The following is a 21,853-nucleotide window of genomic DNA, read 5'->3' on the forward strand; positions in this document are numbered from 1 at the left end:
CTCCTTAAAGGCGATTTTATGAATCCTAAGAATGAAGTCATAGACAAATGTAGTAGAATACAATATACTATATATATATATATATATATATATATATATATATATATATATATATATAATTCCGTAATCAAGACTTATCATTAGTATTACTGAATGAAAATGGGGAAAGTATTTACACCTTCTCCTACGTTTTAAGCAACACGCTGTGATGTTCACCCATTGTGAAGCGAGGACTGCTTGTGCTTGGTTGAATATTATGGGAACTGGCACAGAGAATAAGCTTTTGGCTATTGAACATTTTTAGATCACTGGAACGGACATGTGTGAGAAAATGTAAGCTTAGTGATGAAGTTAAATGACTACTGAACAGAAATGTTGTTATATGTAAAGTTAAGCCATATTACATAATCTGAAAACTGCCAAAACACTTAATTGTTCATACTCCTAAAAATAATTTTTTTGTAACCTTTTTTTTTTACAAATTTTCCTGTTTATTCATCCATTCATGTATCTATTTTATTTTGTCATTTTTGTTTTTTTTTAGCAATGTATACAGATCATTTTCTCTTATATCAGTCTTGGTCTTTACTACCGTACACAAAATTCCCATCTTGCATATGTATAATTATGCACTCTTTTAGGCCCAGCTGCATAATAACCATGCTAACCAAAGAGTCATAGTATTGCTCTATGATATATACATGTATATACTTGCAGATGAACCATGAAGCATCCAAAACACAATACCCTCAATGGCTCAGATTTACTATTGCAAATGTAACACATTTTTACAAGACTCGCTTCACATTTGCCGAGTCTTAGATGCTTTTTAGGCACTTTTCTGCCATGTCCCAAAAGTGGGTGGGGCCTCAGTAAAAGGGGTGTGGCTTCAGAAAGGGGGTTGGGTTATTTGGATACTCCACTGAATTTTTTTTTTAATGCTTCAATTCTGCCCTGCTGCAAAAAGAAAAATAACAAACTTTAACTCACCTCCCATCGCTCCCCCGCTGTGCCGATATTGCTCTCCAGTCACACCAGGGCTCAACACGTCACAATGCGCTGAGCTTATTGCCTGACAAAGAGATGTCCTTCCATGGCCAGTGAAACACTGACCTGCCTTGTGATGTAATGGGCATGGGCACTAGAAAGAAGGCCCGGCCCATTACATGACACTGCCGCTCAGCGTATCACCGGCCAAGATGCCAAATGTGTTTATTTGTTTTGTTATAATTTCTTTAGGGGGTGTAGTGATTTTTTTTTCTTTATAAGAAAAATAACTGCAGCACTCTGAGGCTATATTCACACATCATAAAATGAATAGCAAAATAGATATTTAAAATTTTGATAAATTGCTTACATATTTTTTATCTAATAATGTGCACAATCAATAAAAATCTATGGAAAAGGGACTGTCAGTGCATTCAGGGTTTACAGCAGTGTCCATAATGGCAATGTTAACATTACCAATGTTTTCTTTAAAGGGTTACTCTGCTCCCCAGCGTCCAGAACATTGAGTTCCTGAATGCTGTGTGCGGGCTTCCGTGTTCATGCCCGCCCCTTGTGACGTCACGGTCCGTCTCCTCAATGAAAGTCTATGGAAAGGGGCCGCGACGGCCGTCGCGCCCCCTTCCCATAGACTTTCATTGAGGAGGCAGACCATGGCATCCCGAGGGGGCAGACATGAACACGGAAGCCCGCACACAGTGTTCAGGAACTCAATGTTTCGGACGCTCAGAGGCGGAGTAACCCTTTAAAGAGTGTATGCACTGTTCACTTTTCCATTGACTTTCATTGTGCACATTATTTGATTTACTGTGGGAATACAGCCTGAGAATAAGTGAAAAGTATAAAACAGTAGATGTAGTATATAAAAAATATGTTCTCGTCATGTCAACAAAGGCTCCTGTGTGGTCATTACATGACCAGGACAGATTTTTACCCCCTGAAGAATGCTAGCAGAGATTGTGAGAACTGTGAGAGATTGAGTGAAAAAGAATAACATAGCATTGTATACTTCTCTATTAGACAAAGAATAAGCTCTGTTTTGTTGAAAGTGTTGTATCACATTGAAAATTAAAATTAAAAAACAATCATCCATTGTAATATAATACATGTACATTTTTATTATTAACAGTCACATTTGGGTTAAGCATATGTGAGCCTTGAGCCTTGTTGTACACTACAGAAACGTTTGTTCCACTAAGTACTACAAAACAAATAGTAATTGCACCCACATTTCGACAGTCTCATTGTAAATGTTTTGAAGAATAATATTTGTTTGCCAAATTAGTTTGCATTTGGAACTAGCGGTGTTTTGTATTAAACATGTTCTGTAATGCACTTCACATAGCCTCACATCAATATCCTTTGATACATTCCAAACGTAGAACATAAAAATGTGTATTTGGGAAGCCTTGGATTGATTCTTAAATACTGGTAATTGGGAAATTGTTCGTTCCACTACTGTCTGTATTCAGCATTCTGTTGTTTTGGTATTTGTAGAACAGTTGTTAATACACTTAGACACATTACACTGAGAAAAAAAAGAATTTCCATAGAATTCCAGCTTCTGTGATTACTTTTCACATCACGTTTTAAACAAACACTGCGCTGCTTTAACTATTGCTTAGTTGCCTAGGATACTCAGTCATTGCAGGCCTAAGACGTTACCGCTAGATAAACAGTACTGTACCATCAGGATTAAGACTTTAAGTGTATATATATATATATATATATATATATATATATATATATGCATATTAGTGATACATTACTAAATATATTCCTAAACTTGTTTTATAGAGTTAGTCAACATATTGTACTGCACTCCTGGCATTAAGATAAGTTATTCTAAGGCTGACACAAACCTAATTTTCACAATACTCACCACTTTCTGGCCTTATCTTGATCCCTGGTGCATTAGGATATCCCAACACAATACATTGCTGTGTTGGCTTAGCACATTCAAGATAACCAAGACATCATCTGTAAACAACATCTGTAAACAAAATTAGAAAAAGATATTGCTAATATGTTTTTTACTTCTTAACTGCACTGGGAGGCGGCTGCTTCTGTATGGGCAAAGCGTTCTTGCACCTGCTCTGACTGATAACACTACCCCCTTTCGGCCAATAACTCCACTCCTTCATAGATATTCATATACTCTTATTCGACCCCTTCGCAGGTTATCGGTTGGAGTGGGTGGGAGAATTTTCGCACATATAGCAGCAGCAGCCGCCTCCTTTGCAAATAACAAGTAAAAAACTTATTAGCAGCAAGATGAATGTCTCCTGGGTGACTGCAGTATTTTCACCAGGCAAGAAGTGTTTGATCAACAACACCAGCCATATCTATCAACAACACCCGCATCTAACTGTGGGTGACCCTGCTGTCAGTTTCCCTTTAAAGGAAGATATTTAGTCACAGTACATCATATCTATTACTATATCCGTATATCCATATTTGTCAGGGCCAGTCTTAGGGTGTGTGACTACACAGGCAGCAGTACTTTCCCACTATAATTGGGGCGCCATGTTAGCAATTAGCACAGAAGTGAGTTGCAAAGGGCAGAGGGGGAAAACACTTCTGAAAGAAGCCCCCAACCAAGGCTGCTTATACAATGGTTGAGGCACACCTCAATAAGTTCTACGCAGGTGCTCTTCACACTGTATGAATGGTTACTTAATTTATTTATTTTTTCTCCATCCAGCCCAGATGACCATGAACCACCATAGCTTGTCTCTGCAGAGTTTGCTGCCAAGATATTTTTGGCTCCCTATCACCCTCCATGTGTATTCCTCACCCTCTAATCAGATGGCCCATCCTTCTGTCACTCTAATAGTATACTATTGTGCTGGTCTGAAATAATTTTGGGGTTTAGGTTTAATTAGTTTGGTGATATAAACATAGAATGTGTTGGCAGATAAGAACCATTTGGCCCATCTAGTCTGCCCAATAATCTGAATACTATGAATAGTCCCTGGCCTATCTTATATGAAGGATAGCCTTATGCTTATCCCATGCATGTTTAAACTCCTTCACTGTATTTGCAGCGAACACATCTGCAGGAAGGCTATTCCATGCATCCACTACTCTCTCAGTAAAGTAATACTTCCTGATATTTTTTTTTGCAGATGTTGTACTTGGTTTTGGTAGTTTTGTTGCCCAGTCTCTAGTCTCATCCATATGACTACACAGAATACTTAGACCTCCAGTGGTCCTTCTAAACAAGATTCTGATTTGCCATTGATATATCTGTCAGCTCATGCCTATGGCTGCATAATGCAAAGCCCAGAAACGGCGCCAATAGAAATCTTTAATTAGACGACTTCCTCTTTGCACTAGAATAGTTTTTCCTTCTCCATTTTGGCAGACATTTTCACTGTGTGTGTCCTCCTGCTAATTTCCAGACTAAGTAGCTGTAATTACAGACTCAAGAAGGTGTTCATCTTAATTAGAAGGCAAAATGATGCCCAGACATTAGGAATATTTTAGCCAGAGCTCAGAGATCAATCAGACATGTCATGCAAGAAGGGCAAAAATGTGAAGTAATACTTTTTGTGGTCCTACATTGTAGTCATATATTCTTGAGCGTGTTTATGTATTTGTTTTGCTTGTGATTTGCATGTTTAGCAATATCACATGTAAGTCAGCATATAAATATGTAGAATCAGCAATATATTTTAGATATTTGAAGACTATAATCTCTTCTTAGCTTAGAGTTCCTTATACTTTGCTCAAAAAAATAAAGGGAACACTAAGATAATGCATCCTACATCTGAATGAATGAACTAACGTATGAAATATTTTAGTCTTTACATAGTTGAATGTGCTGGCAACAAAATCACACAAAAATTATCAATGGAAATCAAACTTATCAACCCATGGAGGTCTGGATATGGAGTCCCACTCAAAATCAAAGTGGAAAACCACACTACAGGCTTATCCATATTTGATGTAATGTCCTTAAAACTAGTTACAATGAGGCTCAGTAGTGTGTGTGGCCTCCACGTGCCCGTATGACCTCCTACAACGCCTGGGCATGCTCCTGATGAGGTGGCGGTCCTGGACAGTCTGGAGTGCAACGTGGCATTGGTGGATGGAGCCAGACATGATGTCCCAGATGTGCTCAATCGGATTCAGGTCTGGGAAACGGGTGGGACAGTCCATAGCATCAATGCCTTCCTCTTGCAGGAACTGCTCACACACTCCAGCCACATGAGGTCTAGCATTGTCTTGCATTAGGACGAACCCAGGGCCAACCGCACCAGCATATGGTCTCACAAGGGGTCTAAGGATCTCATCTCGGTACCTAATGGCAGTCAGGCTACCCCTGGCAAGCACATGGAGGGCCCTGTGGCCCCCCCAAAGTAATGCCACCCCACACCAATACTGACCCACCACCAAACTGTTCATGCTGGAGGATGTCGCAGGCAGCAGAACGTTCTCCACAGCGCCTTCAGACTCTGTCACGTCTGTCACATGTGCTCAGTGTGAAGCTGCTTTCATCAGTGAAAAGCACCAGTGGCGTATATGCCAATCTTCATGTTCTCTGGAAAATGCCAAACGTCCTGCACGGTGTTTGGCTGTAAGCAAAACCCCCACCTGTGGATGTTGGGCACTCATACCACTCTCATGGAGTCTGTTTCTGACCATTTGAATTGACACATGCACATTTGTGGCCTGCTGGAGGTCATTTTGCAGGGCTCTGGCAGTGCTCCTCCTGCTCCTCCTTGCATAAAGGCGGAGGTAGCAGTCCTGCTGCTGGGTTGTTGGCCTCCTAAGGCCTCCTCCACGTCTCCTTATGTACTGGCCTGTCTCCTGGTAGCACCTCCATGCTCTGGACACTAAGCTGACAAACACACCAAACCTTCTTGCCGCAGCTCGCATTTATGTGCCATGCCTGATGAGCTGCACTACCTGAGCCACTTGTGTGGGTTGTAGACTCCGTCTCATGCTACCACTAGAGTGAAAAAGCCCCACCAGCATTCAAAAGTGACCAAAACATCAGCCAGGAAGCATAGGAACTGAGAAGTGGTCTGCAGAACCACTCCTTTATTGGGGGTGTCTTGCTAATTGCCTATAATTTCCACCTGCTGTCTGTTCCATTTGCACAACAGCATGTGAAATTGATTGTCAATCAGTGTTGCTTCCTGAGTGGACAGTGTGATTTCACAGAAGTGTGTTTGACTTGGAGTTACTTTATTTTAAGTGTTCCCTTTAATTTTTTTGAGCAGTGTAGTTTAATGCAGTGTTCTTCAATCAGTAAGATGGTAGCTATCTGTGGCTGTTGAGTTTGCTATACATGGTTTTCCTGTTACTAGTGGCTACAGATTTATTTATATACTAGAGCCACATTGAATGTCATAGTATTATTTTACATACAGTAAAATAATATATACCGTACACATATATTTTTTTGTGGAACATGAGCTAGAAAATATTGAGAATCTCTGATTTAAAAACTAGGTCAAACAGCAGTAAGCTACAATGTGTAGCCCTGGCAGGGGATGAGGCTGTTACGCTGCTGGCCAAGCTGTACTTTAATTTGCATTGTCCTGGCCATATTACAAGAAGGCTGCTGGCTTCAAGTTTCCTGTGACACCTTGACATAGCCACATTGAGGGACCAATATGTGCACATTGTAAGTGATTAGACACTTTTAATAACAGTCTAAGGCAGATGTATGCAACAGCAAACACCAACCGGGGCATGTATTCAGACTGGCTTATTAGTTTAATACATTCCTGTAATGACAAAACATATTTTTATTTATTTATGAATTCATTTATTTATCTAAAATTTAATTTTTTTAATGTATTTAAAATCCTTTGCTGAAGAAATTGTACATTCCGAAGTTTACTTTCTGCATGGAGACCATTTTGAGAGTTAGACTCATTGTCATGTAATAATATGGAATAGTGAAATAAATTAAAATGTGATAATATTTTCTGATCCCAACAATATGGGAGATGTAATGTATTTTCATTAGCTGATGCTTTTACTGGAGGAGCTCATAAATAAGGATTGGGGAATCATATGCAGTCTACAGGCTGAAATGATCAGGTCAAGTGGACAAATCGTGATCACATTTTATAAGGCGTCCCATTTTTTATTTATTTCTTTTTGGTTCCAGTAATAATGCAGAACTGTATATCAAAATAACATTTCAAAGAAAGAATGATAGTTTTAAAATGCATAGCTTTTTTTATTAAGAACAGTTCAAAAGACATCAGAGAAACCAACAAGAAATTATTCTATGTCTATCAATAGGATGTTCTGTGTTTTCAGCTTTTAAACGCATTGCATAATAAACATCTAATGTTCTCACTTTAATTGTATTGGAAGTTTTAAAGGGGTACTCCGGCGCTAAGACATCTTATCCTCTATCCAAAGGATAGGGGATAAGATGCCTGATTGTGGGGGTCCTGCCGCTGGGGACCCCCGTGATCTTGCACTCAGCACCCCGTTACAATCAGTTCCCGTTACAATCAGTCCCCCTCAAAGCAAGCCTGTGGGAGGGGGCGTGGCAGCTGCCACCTTCTATTGAGGGGGCGGAGCGTGACATCACACAGGGGCGGGGCCGTGACATCATAATGCTCCGGCCCCGTGATCGCCAGTAATCAGACCTGGATCACCAGTAATCAGACCCGGAGCGAACACTGATGAAAGTGCTTAATATGTAAGAGGATGTGGTTAATCCTTGGTCAGCTGACTTCCTGTAAACTACAGGATGATATAATCCCCTGACAAATCACCCCTGCTAGCTCCAAGACCTCTCGAACCCCCCACCTCTTTCTTACCAGCTCAGTCTGTATACTGCTGCTTCTATTGCTATAGGATCAGCATATATATAGTAGTTACACACATTACCTGATACTGCATCCACACATTGCTTTTTTGCTGTTATTTTTGTATTTGCCATGATATTTTCCTTAAATTGCTGTAAAAATTGTGTTAGTTTATGTCAATTGTGCAAATCATGATAAGAGCATGTTATTTTTACTGCTGTTTTTGAAAATGCTGTAAATATGTGCAAACCATGAATGTGTGAACATAGCCTTAAGGCTTTAAATCTTCACAAAACAAAAGATTTTGGTTGTTGTTGCACCACACAATTTTTTGCTGTACATGGTGTAAAGAAAAATGTCTGATTTCCACAAGTATACGCTATTCATTTTCTATTGAATTGTTGATAGTGGAGACTAATAATTTTAGTTAAATGGAGTGAACTGAAGTAAAAAGATGGAATATTATTTAAATAAAGATGTTCCTCCCCTAACCATTTTCCAAGCTTTAGGGCATATATGTTATGCATTGCACAGTGAAAGCACCATAACCAATACCTGAACAAATGACATTTTACATGAATACAAAGATGAAATGGCAATAAAAATATATTTTAGCATGTTAAATCAAGTGTTTCAACTGTGACTATTTTATGGGCAAAATATGTGAGAACAGTATCTCGACCCCCATGTTATTGTTACACGTTACTTTATTAGTAATTAATTGTGGGATTCTCCTTTAACCCCTTAAGGACCCGGGCTTTTTCAGTTTTTTCATTTTCAATTTTTCCTCCTTAACTTTAAAAAATCATAACTCTTTAAAATTTTCACCTAAAATTCGATATGATGGCTTATTTTTTGCATCACATTCTACTTTGTAATGACATTAATCGTTTTACCCAAAAATCTACGGTGAAACGGGAAAGAAATCAATGTGCGACAAAATTGATGAAAAAACACTATTTTGTAAGTTTTGGGGGCTTCCGTTTTTACGCAGTACATTTTTCGGCACAAATGATACCTTATCTTTATTCTATAGGTCCATACGGTTAAAATGATCCCCTGCTTGTATAGGTTTGATTTTGTATCACTTCAGAAAAAAATCATGAATACATGCAGGAAAATGTATACGTTTAAAATGGTCATCTTCTGACCCCTATAACTTTTTTTTATTTTTCTGTGTTCAGGGTGCTATGAGGGCTCATTTTTTGCGCCATGATCTGAAGTTTTTAGCGGTACCATGTTTGTTCTGATCAAACTTTTTGATCACTTTTTATTTACTTTTGGACTTTGGAATCTTTTTTTGCGCGTACACCATTGAACGTGCGGTTTAAAAAGTGGTATATTTTTATAATTCGGACATTTCTGCACGCGGTGATGCCACATATGTTTGTTTTTATTTTTATTTACACTGTGTTTTTTTTATTCTTGGAAATGCCGGGTGATTCAAACTTTTATTAGGGGAAGGGATAATTGAAAGGGTTAATTTTATTTTACACTTTTCTTATGCAATATTATAGCTCCTATAGGGGGCTATAACATTACATTAACTGATCTTTTACACTGATTGATCCATCTCCATAGGAATAGATCAATCAGTGTTTTCGGCGATTGAATGCTCAAGCCTGGATCTCAGGCTTGAAGCATTCAATCGGCGATCGGAGTGCAGGAAGGAAGGTAAGAGACCTTCTTCCTGTGCTACAGCTGTTTGGGATGCCGTGATTATACCGCGGCGATCCCGAACAGCTCCCTGAGCTAACCGGCAACTTTCACTTTCGTTTTTAGCTGCGCGGCTCAGCTTTGAGCGCGTGGCTAAAGGGTTAATAGCGCACGGCTCCGCGTTCAGTGCTGCGCGCTATTAGAGGCGGGTCCCGGCTTCGCTATGATGCCGGGCCTGCCGTGATATGATGCAGGGTCACCGTGTAACCCCGCGTTATATCGCAGGACCGGGACCCAGGAAGTACCCGTACGTCCTGGGTCCTTAAGAGGTTAATGTTTCTATGTTTTTGTATTCCCATGTTTTCTTTTTTTCTTTACTCCATTCAGCAAAAAATCTTGGAGAGAAATCTCATAGAGCTTAGATCTGAAGGCTGGAAGATACTGGTCAAGATATATATATATATATATATATATATATATATATATATATATATATAAATAAATAAAGTTAATATACAGTCATGGCCATAAATGTTGGCACCCCTGAAATTTTTCAAGAAAATTAATTATTTCTCACAGAAAAGCATTGCAGTAACACATGTTTTGCTATACACATGTTTATTCCCTTTGTGTGTATTGGAACTAAACCAAAAAAGGGAGGAAAAAAAGCAAATTGGACATAATGTCACACCAAACTCCAAAAATGGGTGGAAAAAATTATTGGCACCATTTCAAAATTGTGGAAAAATAAGATTGTTTCAAGCATGTGATGCTCCTTTAAATTTTGCTGCCTCTTTTCACTGGGCGCCTTGAATGTGTGCAAGGCATCATGAAATCTGAGGATTACTGACGGATTTTGGGTCACACTGTACAGCCCAGTGTCAGAAAGCTGGGTTTACATCCAAGATCTTGGGTCTTCTAGCAGGACAATGACCCCAAACATACGTTAAAAAGCACCCAGAAATGGATGGCAACAAAACGCTGGAGAGTTCTGAAGTGGCCAGCAATGGGTCCAGATCTAAATCCCATTGAAAACCTGTGGAGAGATCTTAAAATTGCTGTTGCCCTTCCAATAAGAGAGACCTGGAGCAGTTTGCAAAGGAAGAATGGTCTAACAATCTGGCTGAGAGGTGTAAGAAGCTTATTGATGGTTATAGGAAGTGACTGATATTTGTTTCAGTTATTTCTTTTAAAGGGTGTGCAACAAAATATAAAGTTAAAGGTATACTCCGGTGGAAAACATTATTTTTTAATCAACTGGTGCCAGAAAGTTAAACAGATTTGTTAATTACTTCTATTAAAAAAATCTTTTTTTCCTTCCAGTACTTATTAGCTGTTAAATACTACAGAGAAATTTCTTTTCTTTTTGGATTTCTTTTTTTTTTCTGTCCACAGTGATCTCTGCTGACACCTCTGTCCGTATCAGGAACTGTCCAGAACAGGAGCAATTCCCTTAGCAAACCTATCCTGCTCTGGACAGTTCCTGATACAGATAGAGGTGTCAGTAGAGAGTACTGTGGACAGAAAAAAAAAAGAAATCCAAAAACAAAAAAAACTTTCTCTGTAATATACAACCGCTAATAAGTACTGAAAGGATAAAGATTTTTTAATAGAAGTAATTTACAAATCTGATTAACTTTCTGGCACCAGTTGATAAAATAAATAAATACACGTTTTCCACCGGAGGGTGCCAATAATTTTGTCCAGGCTATTTTTGGAGTTTGGTGTGACATTATGTCCAATGTGCTTTTTTTCCTCAATTTTTGTTTTAGTTCCAATACACACAAAGGGAATAAACATATGTATAGCAAAACATGTGTTACTGCAATCCTTTTCTGTGAGAAATACTTCAATTTCTTGAAGAATTTCAGGGATGCCAACATTTACAGCCATGACTGTATGTATATATATATATATATATATATATATATATATATATATATATTTTTTTTTATTTTTTTTTTTACAAAATTTCTCATTGGAAAGGGCTCTTGTGGCACAATTGATTGCACTAAGGGGTCCTCATGTCTTTTGCTTAAATATTTATTAACACATGAGACACCGTTTTAACAGCAGCTTTGAATTTCTATTACTTGCAATGTTATTGTCCCTTTTTCTTGATTATTGACAAGGCTACTAGTAAAAAGAGTCAATTGTGAAAAAGCAACTAAGGCAAACATACAATCTTTTTAACAGGATCTTTGCGATATTCATTCCAGCCAAGGGTTATCTATCAGGATGGCACTATTTTTCGAGTCCATAGTTGTGGCCATGTAAAAGGACTCTCTGAAAGCATTAACTCTTTTCTCTACTCTAATTGGGAGTTTATGAGGGGTCGGTGGTATAGATGTTTGTTGTGTTAGGAAAAAAATAATGTTAAATTAAGTTTGGGGAGGTATAATATAGATATTGGGCTTGTACAGAAAGGAGAGTGGGTTTTTTATATCTGTTTTGATGCATATCCTTTTATAGGATATATGAAGTGTAGGTGAGATGGTGAAGAGAATGGTGGGATTTATCAAAACCTTTGCAGAGGAAAAGGGGATCAGTTGTCCATAGCAACCAATCAGATTGCTTCTTTCATTTTTCAGAGTCCTTTTTGTTTTTTAAATGAAAGAACCGGTCTGATTGGTTGCTATAGGCAACTGCTTTACATTTTCTCTTCACCCGTTTTGATAAATCTCCCCTTAATATTTATTAAATGGCAGAAAAGTGGCTTTCAATTAAATTATAAAGTCCCCCTGCAAGCTTGTTGAGAAAAAATAAGCACTTTCCATATTAATTCATAGGGGTATAAAATGTACTGTAAATGATGTTACTATAAAAACATACAGCTGATACATGTTTATGTATGGTGGTTTTGAACATATGTTGTAAATAATAGAAGTCATATATGTTGCCCCCCCCAACACCACCTTTTTCCATTAATAAACTAAGTTCATATGTGCAGGATACATTGCTATAGGAAATTGATTTTGTAAGGTTCCTTATTGCTCAGACACTTTGGATGAGCTGTTTTTCCACATTCTCTGAGAATTAGTTAGTGTAGATCCATGAAGGATTAGAAAGCATAATAAATGGCAATTGTTCTGTTACATAAAGTCATCAGACACATTGTTTCCTATAGATTTCCCTTTAGGTAATTGTCTGGTGGTTGATGTTGGAGCTTAGATCCATGACAAATTAGAAATCCCAATAAATGCCAATTCTTTTGTTATATCAAGTCATCAAACACATTGTGTTGTATAGATTTCTCTTTGGTTAATGGTATGATGGTTGACAGAGTTTATACAGCCTCATTTAAACAAGACTTTCTGACCATTTTTCTTTTTTGGTTGAGGGGGAGGGGTAATTCCTGTCTACCAGACTGTTCAGGAAACTGCAGTCCCAGTCACTTGAATGGAGCTGTGTTGTAGCTTCCCTCCGCCATTGGGAACAGCACCACTTCATGTGGAAAGTAGGGACTGCAGCATTGAATCACTGTGTCCCAATTTTTCTCAGTACCGATGATAGTCAGACCCCCTCTGATCATGAAGTGTTATTTTTGTTATTTGAGATGGGAGCAGTCCTTAGGGTATGTTCACACAATGGAATTTCCATGCAGAATTCTGCATTAGTATCCGGTACTGAGATTCTGCAGCAGCAGAGTCCCATTGATATCAATTGTATTCTGCTGCATTGTGCACACGGCAGAATTACAATTCTTTTTGTGAAATGCATTGCCGTCTGTGAGATGACACATTTTCCTCTGCTTTCGGGGCAATGTCTGTTTGGAAATTTTCAGTGCAGACATTGCCCGTGTGAACATAGTCTTAGAAAGTAATGAGCAACAAATGTTGGCCTTATTCCGATTACAGAAAAAAAGGGGGGGAAATGATTGGTATATTAACTGCTGAAGAACAAGTATGCACAGGCAAAAAAACTGGCAAACTTGTCCATATAATATTCAATATTCAGTGTATAGATGTAAGAGCTATGTATTGTTCATAGGATGTGATTCATTATGATCTAAATTAGTAACTGCCTGTCGTGCTTGTTTTTTATTTTGACCATTGGGTAGGCCAGCTCATAAAAATTCTATATTCTTTGATGAATCTATCAATCATCCATATTGACTGATAAGGAAACAAAATCTATAGCACATTTTTATTAGACACCTTAATGTGGTATTCAATCATTAAAAGTAGAAGAGAACAGATTTGAAATGGCACTGGCTTATCTCCAGTTCCTGTTACGTGGATACTAATTAACATTTTGACTAATTTACTTCTGGAAACGTTAAGCCAAGATGTTGTGTTTTTTTTTTCTTCTTTTTCAGATGCTTGCTTATATAACATAGCCAATGTACAAGAGATAAACAGTTCTTCTGTATAAAAATAATGTGTTCTTTACCAGAATCTACTATACTTCCAAAATGCTTCTTTGACAGTCCCAATTCATGATGGCATGGTTTAGGGAGCATTCACATTCAAGTTTTTTTCTATGTTTAGTGGGTTTGCTGGGAAATCTATGTCTGTAAATTTTTCTATAGGGTTAAATTAGTCCGACAAAGGAAAAAAAATGAGGCACAACTTGTAGCTCCTGGGCCCCAAAGCAACATTTTTTACAGGGCCCCTGTCTACCATGTGCCATTTTAATTTTGGCTTCTTCTTATGTGGAAAGGTGCCTTGGGGACTGCTCAGCCAACAGTTCCTTTGAACCTCCTATAGTTATGCCCGTGGTTGGGTTCCAGTAAAAAAAATAATCTGCTAAAAGGGTGTTATAATAGTCAAAAAATATTGGATGCTATTGTATTGTATTGTATTCTATTTAATGTACACATCTGAAACATTTCATGGCATGTCTAATAATCTGATTCTCTATTAGTCTATGGGTGACAGATGTCTGTGAAGGATGCCATACAGTAACATCTATTACTCATTGACTATTATTGCATTAATTCAACCAATACCTTATATGACAGGCATATTATATGGATGCCATAATAACCTATGGGTGATAAAACTTTTAGGCATCTATATAAGCCTTTATTTTTTGTATACATAATTTTTCCAGTAGTATATGAATGTAGACAAAAACAATAGGCGCCATATCCTTGCATGGTCAGCTGTAACCTAATCCTTCAGTGAGCTGATCTGTCTAGAAGAAAGTTTGAGCGGTTTTTCAGAGTAAATGATGAGTTTTGGTACTGATTTATGCAAAGTTTGTTGAATTGATGGTGACCATTTACAGGCATTTTCCAATTTTAAATATAATTTTCTATCTACCACCAAATGCTCTTAACACATCTCTCTTGTTGGATACCACATTTATCCATAACTGTAATGGATTACAATATATGATCAAGATATGGTCACATACCAATTAATCAGTTCACTGGCAGGGCTCAAGTCCTGCAGGAACGCATGGCAACTGAGTTCCAGCACTTTTTTTCACAGCAGGAACCCCATTCCCATTTGCAAGAGTCCTGCAGGACCAACCCTTAAGTTGTAATATTGGATGAGTTCCCTCACTTTTTTTTTCCAGGACTTGACTCCTGTTCACTGGTATATGTATGTATATATAAATATATATATATATATATATATATATATATATATATATATATATATATACATATGGTGTAGTGGCACTGTGAAGAATTTACAATCCAATAGATAAAAGGCAAGTGCTCTATCTCCTCCAGAGACCTGACCAAAGCCTCACTCCAAAGAAAAAATCCACCAAAATGAGGTAAAGATGACACTCCAGCAATCCAAATAGTGAAAAAAAGTGATTCATTCACCCAATCAGTCCATACAAAGTCATGCAGGAACGCATGGGAACTGAGTTTCGGCACTTTTTTTCACAGCAGGAACCCCATTCCCATTTGCAAGAGTCCTGCAGGACCAGCCCTTAAGTTGTAATCTTGGATGAGTTCCCTCACTTTTTTTTTTCCAGGACTTGACTCCTGTTCACTGGTATATGTATGTATGTATATATATATATATATATATATATATATATATATATACATATGGTATAGTGGCACTGTGAAGAATTTACAATCCAATAGATATAAGGCGACTTGAGAAAGACCCCATTGAGAGGGTTGAAACGTTGCATTTTTTTATGGATTGATTCGGTGAAATCACTTTTTTTTCACTATTTGGATTGCTGGAGTGCCATATTTAGCTTATTTTGGTGTATATATGTGTGTGTGTGTGTTTGTGTGTGTGTTTGTATGTGTAAGCGTGTGTGTTTAGTTGTTTTCGGCAATATTTATTTGTTCTGTTACTACATTGTAGAAAATATCACAACATATTTTTTATGTCTGGAAAAGATTGAGGCGTGTACACTTTCATACAGAAACAAGCTTAAGGTTGAGCTAAGCCATTCCAGTTATTATTACTCTTGCTGGAAATCCTAGCTTTACCTTGCTGTGATATAATGGAATAGGCAAATAATGAGCAGATGTTAAATTGGCGAAGTAATCTTTGAATGACAAAATCTAATAGTATTCCAGCTGGAAGAAATAAAATGCCATTGCCAGGCTACCACCGTGTATTATTGTAGTAGAAAAATAATTATCAATAAATAGTATATTTCATGCTAACTAACATGTTAGCCTTTTATGTAGATTCTTAGAAAAGGCACGATTATTTATGGCGGTAGCAGAAGATTTGGATAAACTATTGCTGCAAAAATACAATTTACTCTATTACAAAGCTCAGCATTGATAATATTTAGGCAAACATATTTGCCTACTCTTTATTTTTGAGTAACAAAACAAATACAGCCTTCACATTTTGGCAGAACACAAAATAATACTTGCCTTTAAAACTTCCCTGTCTATACAAGTGGCTTACTACCAGCCACCCAACAGAGTAGACAACAAAATGTTTTACTGACAGGTCACATAGTCTCCCTTTTGAGGCTGCAAACCTCTGAATTTAAATTCACATCAGTGATGCAGGTTACTCACAGCCTTTTATGCAGACTGACTCTAACCTAACTTACTCCACCCCTAGACATCTTATCCCCTATCCAAAGGAGAGGGGATAAGATGTCTGATTGCAGGGGTCCCGCCACTGAAGACCCCCACAATCTCGGCTACGGCTCCCCAGACATCCGGTGCCCAGAGCGGACTTCCCCCCCTGCCGGATGACTGGCGATGCAGGGCAGAGGCTTCTGACATTACGGGTCACATCCCACTCATGATGTTACGGCCATGCTACCTCAATGCAAGTCTATGGGAGGGGGTGTGACGGCCGTCACACCCCCTCCCATAGACTTGCATTAAGGGGGGCATTGCCGTGACGTCATGAGCGGGCACGGCCGTGATGTCACAAGCCTTTCAGCGCTGCACCCAATGCTCTAAAGGAACACTGGGTGAAGCAGGGAGATGATGGGGATCCACAGCGGGAAGACCCCCGCGATCAGACATCTTTTCCCCTATCCTTTGGATAGGGGATAAGATGTCTAGGGGCAGAGTACCCCTTTAAACCCAGAGATGAGCTGACTTTGGCACTAATGCTGAGCTGGGCTAATTTGAAAACCTAGAGGTGCCTAAGAAGAGGATGAAAGACCCCACTACCAAACCTGCTATTCATCCCGTAGAAATTCAGGCCCATTAACAGTACTTCCCAGAAAGTTCCCAGAAAGCTAAATTTTGCCCATGATTTAACCATTTCTGGATTTTGCATATTTTTCCCTGCATTCCCTAAAAGATATATACATTTCCTGAAACCTGGTACCCCCATATCCTGTTATATATATATATATATATATATATATATATATATATATATATATACATATTGTTGTGTCCTGTTGTTATGACAGTCTACACAAATGGGTTACACAAACCTAATTTAAATTTTGGCCTTATTTAGAGCATTAGGGTATCCCAACACAACACATTGCTGTGTTGGGTTAACCATGGCTACATCTGTAATATATATATATATATATATATATATATATATATATATATATATATAGTACTCATTTGATTTTACTGATTTTGCTTTGTAGAAAAACCCCTTTAACCCCTTAACGATGCAGGACGTAAATGTACATCCTGGTGAGGTGGTACTTAAAGCACCAGGATGTACATTTACGGAACGATGCTCGGGTCATGCGCGGCAGGTCCCGGCTGCTGATAGCAGCCAGGGACCCGCCGGTAATGGCCGATATCCGCGATTGTGCGGATGTCCGCCATTAACCCCTCAGATGCTGTGATCAATACAGATCATGGCATCTGTGGCACTGCGGTCACTAAAATGGATGATCGGATTGCCCGCAGCGCTGCCGCAGCAATCCGATCATCCAGGACGGCAGAACTGCTGCCTTCCACGGGTCTTCTGCTCTGGTCTGAGATCGAGCAGACCAGAGCAGAAGATGACTGATAACATGAATCAGTGCTATGCCCTTTGCATAGCACTGGACAGTATTAGCAATCGAATGATTGCTATAAATAGTCCCCTATGGGGACTATTAAAGTGTAAAAATAAAAGTAAAAAAAGTTTTAAAAAAATAGAAAAATCCCCTCCCCCATGAAAATGTAATTTGTCCAATTTTCCCCATTTCATCTACAAAAAGTGTAAAAAAAAATGTAATAAAAAATGCATAAACATATTTGGTATCGCCGCATGCGTAAATATCGAAAATATTAAAATGTAATGTTAATGATACCGTACAGTGAACAACGTGAACGTAAAAAAAAAAAAAAAAAAAAATGGCCAAAATTGCTGCTTCTTTATAACATTTTATTCCCCCAAAAATTGATAAAAAATGTATTAAAAGTTTTATATATGCAATAAAATGTACAGATCACGGCACAAAATATGAGCCCTCATACCGCTGCTTATAATGAAAAATGAAAAAGTTATAGGTCTTCAAAATAGAGGGATTTAAAACGTACTAATTTGGTTTAAAAGTTTGTGATTTTTTTAAAGCGCAACAATAATAGAAAAATATGTATTCATGGGTATCATTTTAATCATATTGACCCAAAGAATAAAGAACACATGTCATTTTTACCGTAAATATTACGGCGCGAAAACAAAGCCTTCCAAAATTAGCTAAATTGCGGTATTCTTTTAAATTTTCCCACACAAATAGTATTTTTTGGGTTGGCAATGGATTTTATGGTAAAGTGAGTGATGGTATTACAACGGGCAATTGGTTGCGCAAAAAACAAGCTCTTACACTAGTCTGTGGATGAAAATATAAAAAGAGTTATGATTTTTGAAGGCGAGGAAGAAAAAATGAAAACGTAAAAAATGTAATTGTCTGAGTCCTTAAGGCCAAAATGCTCTTAGTGCTTAAAGGGTTAAGCAAATTTAGGATAAATTTATTATTATTATTATATATTTTTTTTTTTACCAAAAGCTCATGTGAATGCATCTATTATGTTAATGGCATTGCATTTTCCGCACTCTACTGTATACTCACCTGTGGAATTTAATTACTAATATGTAAATTTTGTTAGAATAGTGTTCATTCATAGATGCATGGATAATATTCTATTCATACCTTTATAATGGAAATGTATTGTCGGGGAATGATTAAAGTAGCAGTAGATGTATTCATTTAACAATAGATTGTGCTTTTTATAGTCAGTAAGGGTCTAATAGATCAAACTTTCTTTGTTATGTTAAAAAAGCGACATTCAATGTGGAATACACATTAAAACGGGGCATCAAGTACATTTAGCCTGCCCTACTTTGTAATCATAGACAAATATATGACGTAAGATACATGGATACATGTGGATGCTGACCTCAATCGTCCAAGTCTGGAGTGATTGAATCTCGGTTGTCAGAAGAAAAACACAATCTTGCAATCACGACCTTTGCCAGCCTTGAATACATTGCCTGGAGCGTGTTGCAATAGTTATGAGGCAGGTAAATGGCTTTTTACATTACGTTGATTTAGCTGTGCATCTAATTTGGCATTGTCTGAAGCCCAACAATTAGAAATGTTCCATCATCTTAACACTGTTAACTCCCAGCTTAATTAGTATTGTGAACGCACAGATACAATTTGCTCTGACATTTTCTAATTAAAGTTTTACACTTTATGAAAGTGCTCTCTTACCTGCGAGAATAAGTGTAGAAAACATTAAAAAAAAGTTAAGGCAACTATCGCAGATATTCTGAGCAAGTTTTCTGCTGCTTTTTCCATTAAATAAACGGTGGTTCTAAAGAAGTACTCTAGCAACAAAACAAAATTCTCCAGTTTTCAGTTTGTACAAGAAGTCAAAAATAAATTCTTCCAATTGGAAACTTGTAACTGAAAAAAAAATTGCACTCAAAACATTAAAGGGGTACTCCGGCCCTAAGACATCTTTTCCCCTATCCAAAGGTCCCCACATATTTCTCTGGAAGTGTCAAGCAGAGTTTTGTTCCGGAGGAGACGGTGGCAGTGGAAGGCAGCACTGGAGGAGGCTGTGGTTGTGACGGTTGCTGCTGAGCAGTTAGCAACTGCTGCATCATGGTGGATAACTGGCTCAACTGCTGTGCCGGTTGGCCAACTGCTGTGACTGGAGTGCAATGATGAAAGTGATATCCGGACTATCAGGCTGAGGAACCCCAGCAGGATCCAAGGTCAGATCTTGCTGTAACGGAGCTGGATGTGGATCATCTAACCTGTGTGGCTGATGACACGGACCGTATTGGGGAACGGAGTCTATGGTACTGCTGGTCTTCAGGTCTAAGGTGCCGCAAGGCAGGATAGGCTTGCTGCGGCAGGCGACACCCAGGTCGCTACCCCCGACACAGCTCCACCACACAGGTAGCTGGGCAAGGCGAGGTACCAGAGGATAAGGCAGTAGCAAAATCAAATGTAGCAGAAGGTCAAGGCAGGCAGGCAGCAAAGGTGCGGTATCAAATAACGTAGTGGGAAGGTCTGGAACGCTTAATCTCAGGCTAGGGGCACTGAAGATCCAGCAGGGAAGTGTGGGAGGTGTAGGGACTTATAATGTGGTGTCAGGTGCAAACAGTAATTATGGGCGCACTGGCCCTTTAAATTTCAGAGCTCCGGCGCGCGCGTACCCAAGGAGAGGGGGACGCGTGCGCCGGAGCTGAGACACAGAGGCAGCAGCAGACAGAGTGCAGAGTGTGACAGCATTCTTAATTTCTTCACAATTTTGCATCCGCATTCTTAAATATAAAATATGCCTGAAAAAACCTAGCCTTAATGAAGGATCTTTCTTAATCGTGCCCAATAGAAAACATGGTATAGGCCAGTGATGGCGAACCTTTTTGAGCCCGAGTGCCCGAACCGTAATGCACGCCAACTTTTTTTCCCCTTAAAGTGCCAGCACAGCAATTAAATCAGAATACACATTAGCTTGGCAGTATAGTTCCCCACATTAGCTTGGCAGTATAGTTCCCCCACATTAGATGCAGTATAGTTCCCCCACATTAGGTGCAGTATAGTTCCCCCACATTAGGTGCAGTATAGTTCCCCGCACATTAGGGTTGGCAGTATAGTTCCCCCACATTTGGTGCAGTATAGTTCCCCCACATTAGGTTGGCAGTATAGTTCCCCCACATTAGGGTAGGAAGTATAGTTCCCCCCACAAGGTTGGCAGCATAGTCCCCCCACATTAGGTTGGCAGTATAGTTCCCCCCACATTAGGTTGGCAGTATAGTCCTCCACATTAGGTGCAGTATAGTTCCCCACATTAGGGTTGGCAGTGTAGTTCCCCACATTAGGGTTTGCAGTATAGTTCCCCCACATTGGGTGTACTGTAGTTCCCCCCACACTAGGTTGGCAGTATAGTTCCCCCACATTAGGTGCAGTATAGTTCCCCGCACATTAGGGTTGGCAGTATAGTTCCCCCACATTGGGTGCAGTATAGTTCCCCCAAATTAGGTTGGCAGTATAGTTCCCCCACATTAGGGTTGGCAGTATAGTTCCCCCCACAAGGTTGGCAGTATAGTTCCCCCCACATTAGGTTGGCAATATAGTTCTCCACATTAGGTGCAGTATAGTTCCCCACATTAGGGTTGGCAGTATAGTTCCCCACATTAGGGTTGGCAGTATAGTTCCCCCACATTGGGTGTACTATAGTTCCCCCACATTAGGTTGGCAGTATAGTTCCCCCACATTAGGTGCAGTATAGTTTCCCGCACATTAGGGTTGGCAGTATAGTTCCCCCACATTGGGTGCAGTATAATTCCCCCACATTAGATTGGCAGTATAGTTCCCCCACATTAGGGTTGGCAGTATAGTTCCCCCCACAAGGTTGGCAGTATACTTCCTCCCACAAGGTTGGCAGTATAATTCCCCCCCCCCCACAAGGTTGGCAGTATAATTCCCCCCCCCAAGGTTGGCAGTATAATTCCCACCACAAGGTTGGCAGTATAATACCCCCCCACAAGGTTGGCAGTATAGTTCCCCCCACATTAGACAGA

General features: G+C 39.0%; 1 protein-coding gene and 1 long non-coding RNA gene across 8 annotated transcripts in view; one reads left to right on the forward strand and one right to left on the reverse strand.

Annotated features, from left to right (window-relative positions):
• Nucleotides 1–20,105, reverse strand: part of LOC130361771 (uncharacterized) — a 288,138-nt gene extending 268,033 nt beyond the window's left edge. For both annotated transcript variants that reach the window (XR_008891150.1, XR_008891149.1), the window contains exon 1: nucleotides 19,530–20,105. This is a non-coding gene — a long non-coding RNA (uncharacterized LOC130361771). The remainder of the gene's footprint in view (nucleotides 1–19,529) is intronic.
• Nucleotides 1–21,853, forward strand: part of NLGN1 (neuroligin 1) — an 896,776-nt gene that overhangs the window by 550,005 nt on the left and 324,918 nt on the right. Inside the window, exon 1 of one of the 6 annotated variants that reach the window (XM_056565213.1) lies at nucleotides 20,108–20,225. The exons of the other annotated variants lie outside the window; for them this stretch is intronic. Coding sequence (XP_056421188.1) covers nucleotides 20,123–20,225 — 103 coding nt within the window. The 5' untranslated portion in view covers nucleotides 20,108–20,122. Of the gene's footprint in view, nucleotides 1–20,107; nucleotides 20,226–21,853 lie in introns of those variants that run through there. 6 annotated transcript variants of the gene reach the window in all.

The sequence above is a fragment of the Hyla sarda genome, chromosome 3 (genome assembly GCF_029499605.1).
Source record: "Hyla sarda isolate aHylSar1 chromosome 3, aHylSar1.hap1, whole genome shotgun sequence".
Classification (NCBI taxonomy): domain Eukaryota; kingdom Metazoa; phylum Chordata; class Amphibia; order Anura; family Hylidae; genus Hyla; species Hyla sarda.